Below are 13,620 nucleotides of genomic sequence, written 5' to 3' on the forward strand. Positions count from 1 at the left end.
TTATTTTGTTTTGCTTTGATCAGCCCAAAGCATTCTCATGGTGGCATCTCAGAACGATGGTTTTATAACATGACCAAGACTTAGAATACGGACAAAAGTCTTAAAATGTTTTGGAGGACATGTTATGAAGGTTAGGCTTCCCTAGCCATTTCTCCCCACAGCTACTTCAACGGCTCAGTGTTTTTCTAGAATTACAAGAGATAGCAAAGTGGTTAACGGTACTGGGTGAATCTGGGAGATCCCTGATTTTTGTAGAAGCCCCAGGTCACTCTTCTTGCCTACTAACCATTTCCTCTATTCATTCTTACTCTAGAACGATTTCCTGTACTTCACCGACACTCCTTAGTGCCCAGGAGAGGCACAGGAGTGATGTGTGTGGCCTGCAAGAGTTCCTCGGAGAGCGACCATGGATTAAGTGACCGATGGCTTTGTTCCAGGACTAAGAAGCCAGGACCTAGCAGACCAACTGAGGTACTGTTGGTAAGCACGGGGACGAGGCTGGGATGAGGATTACTGAACGAGAGACAGGCCAGGCTGGTGGCTTGAGTGGAGTTCAAAGCAGCTGGAGGCTAGAGACGTCAGACGGACTCTGCTGCCAGCCGCCGGCAGCTCCCCTGGCCACGCCCCCGCCCGGACACTAACTTGCTCTCCAGACACAAGTGGAGGAGGAGGAGCCGCCACAGTAGATGCTTTCGTGCCATTTTCCGAAGAGCCGATGCACGGCTTTTCCGCTCTTGTCAAACACCGTACCTTCAATCTCACGGGCATTAGTGCTCCAGTATTTGGCCTGGGATTCAAATAGGAGTTATCTGTTTAGTATTTTGGGGTCAACTTATTACAGGCATTAAGAGGAAAAGCAAAGGAAAGAGATAAAAACCCACGAGAATTCATTTGCTGGTTCTGGGTTCTGCCTTTTTAAGAAAATCATACCTCTAATTACTTTAAAGAAATTAACAGCTAATTCTTTATTCACAGTGTGCAACTCCACAGCCAACATTTGTGAAAGATATGGGTTTCCCCCCTACTTTTGCTACATACAACACCAGATGGAAAGGCTCAGGTCTCACACTTTGGCCAAGTAATGCGGTTGGCCTCTAAGCCCCTCCTCTGAAATAGCTACTCCCTAAAGTCACTGTGGCTCTGACTGCGGCAATCTAAGAGAGACGTAACTTGTATTTTTTTTTTAATTTTTCTAGATGGGAACTAGACTTTTTTGTAAACCAACAATGGAGGCTTCTTAAAATTGGTCGTAATAAAGCAACCAATTTTCTGGTTCCCCTATTATTTCTCCCCCAAACTAGATTTGTTCATCCAATCCACTGGAACCTTAGGCAACCCTCATTTACACCCTGGAATGGTTTTGGTCTGAGAGTAGCTCAGCTCTGCTCAACCTTGAGGGTTTTATGCAGTACTATAAGGTGGCCAGCAGAGGGTGGTCTAACTCCCAAGAGTTGATGTCTTTTTTTTTTTTTTTAAATCTCCCAATACGTGGCTGCTCTAAAAACTCTCTACAAAAGAACAGAAGGCATTACTTTATAAATCACAACTCCTAGTGCTATTTTCAGCCAAAACAGAATCCATAATTGGAAACTAATAAAGTTGAATGGCATTTTCGGGCCATATTCTGGTGGTTTTGTTTCCCCCTTCTGTGTCCGTGGGGAAGATGGGAGGAAAGGACAGAGTAGAGCAGCATCACAGAGCGGAATCAGAAATGTAAACCTGAGGTCTCTATTCAGGTAAAAATGGAGAAGAGCGGCGACAGACACTGCCCAGGCTCTTAAGTGTATTTTCTATTACAGATATTTGCTGACAGATCCAATGCTGCGATGTAAGGGGATGTCACAGAGGAAGGGTCATGCTCACTGGGCAGGGCCACATCTGCTTTCAGATTCTCCTTCAACACCAGATGTACATTCAGTGTCCCAGCCCCTTCAACTCCTGTAGCCACAGAAATCTGTTCTCTGGCCCGAGGTGTGCGAGTACCCGGTAGATGGGAGAAACGAGATTCAAGCACATTTCTTGGGGGAAGACGCTGACAACTGGCTCAGGGGTACATCTCCCTGCACCATATTCCCTTCTCCTTCTTTTTGCAGAGAGCCTACATGAAGTTTTCAAGGCAGAGTGATTTTATTTTACGTGAAACATCACTAGCTTTTTATCACCCACATTCCAGGCTGACTTACAGGATATGATAAAGACCCCCAGTCATCTCTCCATAATGTTCCCCACAGGCTACAGGTGGTGGGTGAAATGCCACAATTAGAGCCTAATTTCCTGGCTTATGATTTTGATCTTAATTAAATGCAAATATTCCTTTAAGACCGTGTTAAGTACATGAGAGTTCTAAGGGCAAGAGGAATCCTAGGGAATCAAGGCACTTGGAAAGGTAGGTAGGCTGTTCCAAGCTTTTGCCTTTGGCCAATCTGCTCATTTACCCTATGAATGTTCATGAGCTTTTCCAGACATCAGCCCACAGCAGGGAGCAAGATTAGACCAGGCATTTGCTTTTCCAGCGTCAGGGATGGTGAGTCGGGTGTGGGGAGCAGAAGACGAAGATACACAAGCAAACCAACAGTGAGCACGCCACTATAGATGGGTATAAAAACTTTGAAGAAAACAGGGTATGACAGAGAGCGACTCACCAGACAGGGCTGATGACAGAAGGATCTGGGAAGAGGGGTCCCGACCAGGAGGAAACGGAGAGAGAGAAAGGCCAGTGTGGTCAGGAGGGGAGGAAGGGCTGGTGGGCGCTGAGGCTGGAGAGGAATGAGTGTGTTGTGTGTGTGCGGGCATGTGCACATGCATGGACAGGCAGCTATGTGCATGTTCATATATGTGCGGCCAGCTATGTGTAGGTGTGTGTGTGCGCACATGTGTGACATAAGGGGGTGGGCAGTGCACAGGGCCTTGGGGGCCACGGTCCGGAGGCTTTTACTCTGGAAAAGACGGAAGTTGTTGGAGGACTTTTTTTTTTTTTAATTCTAGTAAAAAATAACAAAATGTACCATTGGGACCATTTCTAAGTGTACAATTCAGGGACACGAAGCGCATTCACGATCTCGTGCAGCCATCATCCTTTTATAGTTCTAGAGTCTTTTCATCTTGCCAAACTGAACCTGTGTATCCTTGAAAGTAACTGCCACCCCCAACCCCCAGGCCCGGGCGTCACCATTCTACTTTTTGTCTCTGAATCTGACGGTTCTAGGTCCCTCAAAAGCGGAGTCACGCAATATCTGTCCTTTGTCTGGCTTATTCCACTTAGCATATGGTAACATGATGAATTATGTTTTACGAGGCCCTCTGGCTACTGCACTGAGGACGGACCACAGGGGGGTGAGCGTGGAAGGAGGGGGGCTGGAAGGGGCCACGACCCTGGTCCTGGTGAGAGGGGTCGGGAGGGGAACACCAAGGAGCCCCTGGCAGTGCTTGGCCGAAGGCACAGACGTGAAGGCGAAAGCCCCCCGGGATGCCCTGTGCGCCGCGGCCCTGCCGAGGGGTTACCTTTATGAAATTCACTTTGCAGTAGCAGGAGTCGTCGCTCAGGTTCTTGATGACAATCTCCCCGTAGTGCTCAATCCATCTCTGCCCGCTTAAGATGTTATGGATGCAAGAGGTCACTTTGTTCCACTCGAAATGATCTCCAAAGCTAAAAAGGAGGAAACGGTAGCAATAACAATTCCCAGAAGAGCCAGCAGCAAATGCAAACAAATACTGCTATTAAAAAAAAAGGTCACATAATGAAGTACTCCTTCCTTCCTTCCTTCCTTCCTCTCCAGAACCAACACTGAGCCCCTAAGTCGTGCTGGGGGTTCTGACTTCCATTCCCCCAGGAGGCGTGTGTGTCACAGAGGGCGACAGCAGTCAGGGGCGGCCAGCTGGAAGCCTCCAGGGACTTCACTGGAAGCTGGTGATCGCCTCCAACAACCTGCTCTCTCCTTTGACAGAGGAGAAAACTGAGAGCCAGAGGGACTTGTGTAAAGTCACCAAACTAGAAAAGGAAAGAGGCAATGGGGAAGGTGGGGGAATCTTCCACAATCTGCTCTCTACATACAGACAAACATGCACACACACACGCACACGTATGTGTATATATGTACACACATATGTGTATATGTATGTATATGTGTATATGCAGAGACACATATCGATTTTATACATAAATCTTTTTTTTTTTTAACTTTTTAATGTTTATTTTTGAGAGAGAGAGAGAGAGAGAGAGAGACAGTGCAAGCAGGGGAGGGGCAGAGAGAAGGAGACACAGAATCCAAAGCAGGCTCCAGGCTCTGAGCTGTCAGCACAGAGTCCAGTGTGGGGCTTGGACCCACGAACCACAAGATCATGACCTGAGTTGAAGTCAGACGCTTAACCAACTGAGCCACTCAGTCATCCCATTTTATATATAAATCTTAAGATACACATATCTTAAATCTTTTAACATTGAGAAAATATTCATACTTATGGACTCATACAATAATTACAATGATAATGGTAATAAGCCCACTTACATGGCATATGCTATGTGCCAAGTACTTTTTAAAGAGCTTTATGTATATTATTCATTTACTCTTCACAAGCCCTGCAAAGTAGGTGGTTTATGTCTCGTGTTTTATGCATGAGGGAACTGGTGGTCAGCAAGGTTAAGTAGCGTGCCCAAGAATCTGTAGTAAGTGGCAGCGTGGCCCTCCTAGCCCAGCCCCAGAGGCCACACTCACAGTCACTTGGCTTTGTAAATGAGCGTCAGTATATCTCTGTAGGATCAAGACCGTCGTTTTCTTAAAAGGAATTCTGACAGTGAGGTAGGACAGCAATGTTAAAGCAAAACTACCATTCTTAATTTTGTTAGAAAGTGGGGAGGAGTTTCCAAAGAGCTTCTGTTCAGGGAACTTCGGTTTCCAGGTAGCATTTCCGTTTGAAGGAGAGAAAACGTGAGCTTGTCAAAATGAGGTACATGTGAACTTACTGTCCAACAAGGTAAAAGAGAAAAACCATATACTCAACACCATGGGGGACGTTCCTAAAGCTGTATCCTAGCCCTGGATTGTATCAAGTTCCTGAGCGCAGAAGAACTTACGCTGGCAGAGTCACGTGGGTTGTGCCAATGGGAACGATTTCCATGGATTTGCCCCAGAATTTGTTTTTCCATCTCACATCTGAAATGAAATACCAATCAGTACATATTTAAAAGGCGAGCTACACAGATCAAAGAATTCTTAGGCTGGATAAATGATCCACCACTATACAGAACCACCTCTTCGTAATAAAATTCATTATTGCACAGGATAAGTTTTCATTCAATATAGGTACCAATTGAGTATCTGGAACAGAATCTGGGGAACTAAAATTCTAAGATAAGGTCCCTCTCTTAGAAGAACTCACGGTATGAAAGGGAGACCAAAGTGAACACAAGTAATGCCCGCAAAGAGAGGCACAGGCTGGAACTGAGTATGTTTAAGAAGAAATGGAACCACAGACATAGAAACGGCCAATATGCTGGGGAAAAGCATCCGAAGAGGCCTGTCTGAAGGGGGCACTCAGACTGGGCTTTGAAGAATAAGCAGAGTCCAGTACACAGGGAAAAGGCAATAGAAGGCGGGCAGCTTGTTCAAAGGAAAAACGTCTAAGAGACCATGGTGTGGTTCCATGCCACAGGTCTGGGATTGTTTAGCGAGACGAGCAGAAAGACAGACTGAGTACGAAAACAATGGGCTCTAGAAGCCACACCAGGATGTCTGATGTGTATACACTGGGAGAAAGTAAGATGTTTGGTTAGACAGAAGACTCAGGCGATTGATTAGACACAGCCTTTGCAGAGGCCGCTGGGAGCAATACAGAGAGTGGACCAGGAGCACAGGAGAGGAGAAGAAGGTGACAGGTTACAAGACTGCTGTCCCTGCTCCAAGGATAAGTGAGGGAGAAGCGACCTAGAGCCGTAGCAGAGAGAGAGAGAGAAGGAAACGATCCCAGAACCATGGAACAAGTAGAAATAGAACTAGCTGACAAATTAGGTGCTGACTGTGAAAGACAGGGAGGATCTGTAGATGGCCTCATAGTTTTCTCATTTGCATAAATGGTGGCGCCAACTGGGAGACAGAAATGGAAAAAGAATAGAGTAGAAATAGGATTTTAAAAAAGGACTAGAAAAAGAATGGCAGAGACAGGTGGTGCCTCTGGCCACTGTGTGACGATTCACAGACCACGGCGGAGCAAGGTGGAAGGAGGGCGGCCTTGGCCATGACACAGGGGAGGGACGGGGTTGGGAGCAGGCAGCCCCTGGCCACATCCCACTTCTATAAAATATGCATAACAGGCATTTCTACAGAGATAGAAATTAGGTGAGGGTTTGCCTAAGGATGGAAGAAGTTGATGGAAATTGGAAGTTGGGGTGGGGGCAGGTTCTTCTGGAGTGATGAAAACGTTCTAAAATTGATTGTGATGATAACTGGACAACTTTGTGAATGTGCTAAAACTCAGCGAATTGTACCTTTTGACAGGCGAATTGCATGACATACAAATTATATCTCAGTAAAGTTGTTACCAAAGGAAGATAGTTGGCTATTTGAAGCAAAAACAGTAATGTCGTATTGCGGGGCTTATAAAATACGTAAATAAAGTGCTATGTTCACAGCAGCACCAGGGTTACAGGTTAGGAGAGGGGAAATGGATGGATACTTTTGTAATTTCTTACACTCTATGTAAAAAACATAATATTCCTTGAAGATAGACTATACTAAAGATACATAATATAAATCCTAAAGTAACAACTAAAACAATGAAACAAAGAGGTATAGGTAATAAGCCAACAAAGGAGGTACGATGGAATCAGAGAAAGTACTCAGTCCCAAAGGAGGCAGAGAAAGAGAACAAGGGAACAAAGAGCAGAGGCAACACATGGGAAACACAGTAAGAGGCCACATCGAAACCCGACTTCATCCGTAATCATAAAAAATGTAAGTGGCTTACACAACCTGGTTAAAAGGCAGAGAAGTGTCAGAGTGGATTGAAAAGAGAGCATGGGGGGCTCGGTCGGTTCAGCATCTGACTCCTGATTTGGGGTCAAGTCATGATCTCACGGGGTTTGTGAGACCAAGCCCTGCATCAGGCTCTGTGTTGACAGCACGGAGACTGCTTGGGATTCTCTCTCTCTGTCTCTCTCTGTCTCTCTGTCTCTCTCAGAATAAATTTTTTAAAAAAGTAAGATGTGGGAGTCCTGAGCCTATGAGAGTAGGTGAGATTGCTAGGAAAGGCTGACGAGAAAGAAGAGAGGGAGGCTGAGGAGAATACTGCTGTGTAAGGCAAGGAGCACACAGTAATGACTTGGGAGAAAATCCTTCCCACTGCAAAATACATCACTTAATAATGCTAATAATAATGTACTTCTGGGGTCAATGACTCTTGGCAGTTAGGAGACTAGAGATCTTTTAAGAATTATTCCCAGATGGTTTCAGTGAAAGTTAGAGAAGTTTCTAATTAGGCTTCAATTCTAAACTTTAGTGGCAAATATTCAGAAAGGGAACTATGGTACTTGTAACCTGACCTGGTAATATTATCTTCTCCAGAGAGAACTGGGTGGCTGGGGACTAGGGTGGAGGAAGGGTTTTTTTGTTTTTTTGTTTTTTTGTTTTTTTTTTTTAGAAAATATTCTTTTATATCTTTTAACTTCTATAGATATTTTTATTAAAAAAAATTTTAATGTGTATTTTATTTTTGAGAGAGACAGAGCATGAGCAGGAGAGGGGCAGACAGAGAGGGATACACAGAATCTGAAGCAGGCTCCAGGCTCTGAGCTGTCAGCACAGAGCCAGTCATGGGGCCGGAACCCATGGATTGTGAGATCATGACCTGAACCAAAGTCAGACACCTAACTGACTGAGCCACCCAGGCACCTATAAATTTTTTTTAAAAAGACAATGTGGTAATTCAGGTATTATCACTGTTAGCAGAGAAAAATGCTTTAAAAACTATGTGCGCTCACTGTTTGAAAACCCAGGGTGTTCAAATTTTCCTTCTAAAGTACACTCTAACTTCTGAATAAATATATAACTTAACAAAATTAATTAATCCATCTGGGAAATATCTGCAGTCTTATTTATTCTTCAGAACAACCCACCCTCCTCCCAAATCCAAAAACTCAATATAGGGATAATAACCCCCAGACTAAAAAGAAGTCAGCAATCTAAAATGTGATGTTTAGAAATAAAATTACAATTTTCAAAAGCAAAAAGAACCCTGTTGTCTAGACTCTGATAAATGCCTGTAAATACTCTCTTGAAATACACAAGGCGTGTCAAGTGACTGTAGAATTAGAGAAAAAGTTATAGGAATAAAAGGGTGGCGGCCCAGACATAGATGGAGATTTTATTTTAAGGGAACAACTAGATTATCCTCCTGAATCCTTAATTATGAAGGAGACAAGTATCAGTAATTGTTCAGACGGGAGAGGCATGAACACCAAGTAGTGTAAATCCATCCGCAAAAGCCCAAGTCCAGGGCCCACTTTTGATCTTAACAAGCACTTGCAGTAGCTCTTGAATAAAACAAATCTATAACATTACCAAAAAATGATGGAGGCCAAATATATTAGCACATTACCTTGCCAGAAAACAAAATTTCCAGACTCAGCGTGACATGCAGAGATAGGTGGATGGTGGCTGACCTAAAGTAAAAGCCAGAAAACAAAATATTAATTAACCTTTGTGTCTCATCACATCCGTTCCTTCGCCCTTGCCTCGAGATGTAACAGTGTGCAGTGTGTAAGTGAATGAGAACTTTAATTTTCCTTCAACAAGTCTGTCCTCAAGAGGGCGCTCCTGATACAGTCAGCCCTGATTTGCTCAAATTCCTTAGGTCTAAGAAGAAATCAAGCGAATGGAAGCCTCCGGAAGCTCTGGGAAAAACAGTTAAAGAGGTAAATGTGGAGGATAAAGAAATGTTTTGAAAGGTGTGAGACAAAAGCAAAGGTGTCTGTTCAAAAACCATATAATCTGACATTGGCTACCAGTGTCAAAATCACTATTAGCTGTTGTGAAAGTACCCACAAATGTTTTAATTAAGATGTCACATAATAGATATTTTAGAATGCTACTTCTGAGCAACACTAAAACGCTCTGGCTCAGATTTTGCTTCTTTGAAAGCTCTGTATCGCAAAGCCCAGCCTCTTTTCGAATCACTTAAAAGACTGATATTGATCCAAGGTAATTTTTTAAAAGAATAGTGTTTCTATAAAAAAGAGCCAGGGTTCCTGGGTGGTTCAGTCAGTTAGGTGTCTGACTTTGGCCCAGGTCATGGACTCGCGGTTCACGAGTTCAAGCCCCATGTTGGGATCTGTGCTGACAGCTCAGAGCCTGGAGCCTGCTTCGGATTCTGTGTCTCCCTCTCTCTGCCCCTCCCCCTCTCATGCTCTGTCTCAAAAAATAAAATGAAAGGTTAAAAAAATGTTTATTTTATTTATTTAAAAAAATTTTTTTCTAATGTTTTATTTATTTTTGAGAGAGCGAGAGCGAGAGCGAGAGAGCGAGAGAGCATGAGTAGGGGAGAGTCAGAGAGAGAGGGAGACACAGAATCCGAAGCAGGCTCCAGGCTATAAGGACAGAGCCAGACACAGGGCCTGAACCCTCGAACTGCAAGATCATGCCCTGAGCCAAAGCCGGATGCTCAACCGACTGAGCCACCCAGGTGCCCCCAGGGCAAAAAAAAGATTTTTTTTAAAGAAGCCAAACAATTATTGAACAAACATTAGGCAGCTGCTAAGATAAATATTTTATTCATTTTCTGTCAAGATAAAAATATCTTGAGTAAATATATAATTTTGTTCTAGGAAAGAGAATCCCCCCAAACGGAGACTGTTGCACATCCCCCTGCAAGTTTAGTCACTGGGGTCGTCCCTTCTGTCTTATTTGCTAATGAAGAAGCTAAAGAGAAAAGGGTTCCTGAGTTAGGTTTCCTCGTTATCTTAGTAACTCCGGGCACGTGGGTGGCGTATGTACCATTATTAGAATTCAGTACCAGTGGAACCAGACTAACGCTGTTAGCAGCGTTTCAAAATGTGACTTGGCTAGTTCTTAGTGAGTATCTTACACGGAGAGCATCTAGCCTAACATCTTCATATCACACAGGAGGAGACCAAACCCAGAGACACAAAGTAACATTTCCCAAACACACGGAGAGGGAAGAAAGAGAGGCGAAGCCAGCAGTCTGGGTGTATACCAGTGGTTTTCAGTGAGGAGATGATGCATCTTCAACCGCCCGGCTCCGGGCCCCCAGCTGTAGCCAGGACATGGTAAGAAAGCCACTCATATGTGCCACTCCGTGGGTGAGGAGGTCAGGGATAGGGTCACGCCACATACACATCTAACTGCTGGCAATTCAACTGTACCAGCTTGACCCGATTTCAGTAGTGCAGGGTATCTTTCTGGTCTCAACGAACATAAATCCTAGATCTGATACGGGGATGGAGATGCAAATTTGCTGCCCCTTGGATGGTTTTAGTTACCACAGACCTCTTAAGAATGTGGCCCCTCTCCAAAGGGACACAAGAAAAGATGCTCATCATCAGGGAAATACAAGTCAAAACCACAATGAGATACAGCCTCATACCGGTCAGAGTGGCTAAAATTAATATCTCAGGAAACAACAGATGGTGGCGAGGATGTGGAGAAAATGGGAACCCTCTTGCACCATGGGTGGGAATGCAAAACGGTGCAGCCGCCCCGGAAAACAGAGTGGAAGGTCCTCAAAAAAATTAAAAAAAGAACTACCATATAACCCAGCAATTACATGACTAGGAATTTATCCAGAGGATACAAAAATGCTGGTTTGAAGGAACACATGAACCCCAATGTTTATAGAGCAGTACCAACAATAGCTAAATTATGGCAAGAGCCCAAATGTCCACCAAATGATGAATGGATAAAGATATGGCACACAAATATAATAGAATATTATTCAGTGATGAAAAAGAATGAAATCTTGTCATTTGCAATAATGTGGATGGAACTGGAGGGTATTATGCTAAGTGAAACAAGTCAGTCAGAAAGTTATTACATGCTATCACTCATATGTGGCATTTGAGAGACTTAACAGATGATCATAGGGAAGGGAAGGAAAAATAAGATAAAAACAGAGATGGAGGCAAACTATAAAAGACTCTTAAATACAGAGAACAAATTGAGAGTTGATGGGGATGAGGGTGTGGGGGATGGGTTAAATGGTAATAGGCACTAAGGAGGGCACTTGTTGGGACGGGCACTGGGTTTTATATAAGTAATGAATAATAATAATAATAAAAGTAGCCCCTCTCTGTGCCGATGAAATTGTTCAGGACCATTTTTACATCCAGCATGATTTAGAAGCCTAACTCCTAAAAATGCAACTCTCTGTTGGCCTTCATTATCTCCCTTTTTATTTTTTAATATTATTATTTTTTTAATGTTTTATTTTATTACAGTGAGAGACAGAGCATGAGAGGGGGAGGGTCAGAGAGAGAAGGAGGCACAGAACCGGAGGCAGGCTCCAGGCTCTGAGCTAGCCGTCAGCACAGAGCCCGACGTGGGGCTCGAACCCACGAACCTGAGATCTGACCTGAGCCGAAGTCGGAGGCTTAACCGACTGAGCCACCCAGGTGCCCCTATTTTTTAATATTATTTTTTAAATGTTTATTTATTTTTGAGAAAGAGGGATAGAGCACGAGCAGGGGAGGGTCAGAGAGAGAGGGAGACACAGAATCTGAAGCAGGCTCCAGGCTCCGAGCTGGCAGCACAGAGCCCGACACGGGGCTCAAACCCACAAGCCATGAGATTAGGACCTGAGTGAAAAGTCGAAAGCTTAACCGACTGGGCCACCCAGATGCCCCATTGTCTTCTTTTTAATTGAACTCCTTTGGAGATACTCTATATCACAAAAGTCTGCATCCCTGTCCCCTTTTCTCTCCACTGCCAATCCGCCCGCCCCATTCCTCCCCCTCCCCCGGCTATCAATGAAAACAGTGGAGTTAATTTTTAAACCTTCGGATCATATAAAACTAAATGAGGCAAGACCACACACGCACTCTTCTTCTGCCCTCACTTCCTCCTGCAGCAGGTGAGGAGCTAAGGAATGTTCCCCTCCCCCCATAATGTAGGCATATTTTAAAGTAATTATTCAAAGTAGATTGTATTCATTCCCATAGAAACAATGTAGTAAAGAATGTAGGGTTCATAGCCTTGATCAACAATTTGGCATTTTATAGGTGGGGCCAAATATAAACATTAAAGCAAAGCACAGTATATACAAACTATAAACCTCTTCTGTAGTAATTTTAAATCCCATAAAACAGGGATAAATATATTGTCCACATGAATTATAAAAGGAGCCCTATCAGTCCATAAAGCATACATATGTCCCATAAAAATGCAACTTCCACCTTTTAAAACGATCATGTCGGACACATAAAAATGCCTCTACATGGGTTCAAAGGATGTTTTCTGAATGAATAAATCTCAACATTCACAATATCAACGATTTTGCCTATTTTTTTTTCTGGCTATAAAAGGCCTTTAGGAGTGATTTCTTTGGTGCACGTTGCTTTTAGGAAGGTCACAAAGCTTCCCAGGAAAATGAAATTGGTGTCTTGTTTGATATATTTCCTCACAACAGGTGCTTACTAATGAAACATCTCTGGAACATCTGCCGTGTGCTGCGTTAAGGGGCAGGGAATGAGGGAGACTTTGGGGGTTCATCTGTGGGTCCTAACCAGGCAGCACCGTCCACTGGCCGAATGGCCTTGAGCAAGTTTTTAAACATCCTGGGCCTGAGTTATAGCTCATCTGTAAAACAGGGTCAGTGACTTTGCGAACAAAAAGATGACACAAGTAAAATGTCAGGAGGATACGCTGGCATGAAGGGGCAGAGATTGAATTTTAACCATTTTTCATGAGTAGTATCTCCACTTAGTTATCATGGTAACCTTGTGTCTTCATTCGCCTTATTTTATAAATTAGGAAACAAAGGACCCGTCTAATGATACACAGTTAATAAGTGACAAGGGGTTGCGCTTTAAACCAAGGTCCTCTGATTTCAAGTCCAACGCTCTTTGCTTTATGTCCTAGCTGCCTCGCTGTGGCTGTTCTCAAGGCTGGGCTCTGGTCCCTTCCCAAAGCCTCAGCACACCATTAAGATCCCGCCTTGAGGACAGACAAAGAATCTTTTTAGTCTGACTTTCTATTCTGAGTTTCGTTTATTTCTTTGTAAAATGAGGTCTGAGGGTCCCTTGACTTCAAAATGCTCTACATCTAACATCCATTCCCAAAGTTGTCTTCAAATCCCAGCGTCACTGGATGTCAGTCAATTGGAAAAAGCTTACACCAAGGCCCAGACGTAACCTAGAAAGGCATTTGATTTTGACTTTGTGCCTGAACTGACCCAGCCCTGAAACAGACACTGTCTTGTCTCTCAGGATACTGGATAAATCCAATTTAAATGGGTTTTCAGCATCCCTCTCCCCTCTTTCTCTCCATCACAATCAAACAAGAGCAATTTCTAATCAGTAAAGATTCCCAAACATTCAGGAAATTAGTCTATATGTTCTTACTGTGCAGGCGTTTACATACACCTTTCTTTCCATAAGAGCAAAGCCAGTGAGTTCCC

At 43.8% G+C, this 13,620-nt stretch overlaps 1 protein-coding gene across 6 annotated transcripts in view; it reads right to left on the reverse strand.

Moving 5' to 3' along the window:
- Positions 1-13,620, reverse strand: part of OSBPL3 (oxysterol binding protein like 3) — a 175,579-nt gene that overhangs the window by 10,092 nt on the left and 151,867 nt on the right. For all 6 annotated transcript variants that reach the window (XR_003905087.1, XM_029930393.1, XM_029930381.1 and 3 more), the window contains 4 exons: positions 8,590-8,653; positions 5,072-5,150; positions 3,502-3,646; positions 643-787 (listed from right to left, as the gene is read on the reverse strand). Coding sequence is in view for 5 of the 6 variants with exons in the window: in XM_029930393.1 (XP_029786253.1) it covers positions 643-787; positions 3,502-3,646; positions 5,072-5,150; positions 8,590-8,653 (433 nt within the window). In the remaining variant the exon portion in view is untranslated. The remainder of the gene's footprint in view (positions 1-642; positions 788-3,501; positions 3,647-5,071; positions 5,151-8,589; positions 8,654-13,620) is intronic.

Source organism: Suricata suricatta, chromosome 2 (assembly GCF_006229205.1).
Source record: "Suricata suricatta isolate VVHF042 chromosome 2, meerkat_22Aug2017_6uvM2_HiC, whole genome shotgun sequence".
NCBI lineage: Eukaryota > Metazoa > Chordata > Mammalia > Carnivora > Herpestidae > Suricata > Suricata suricatta.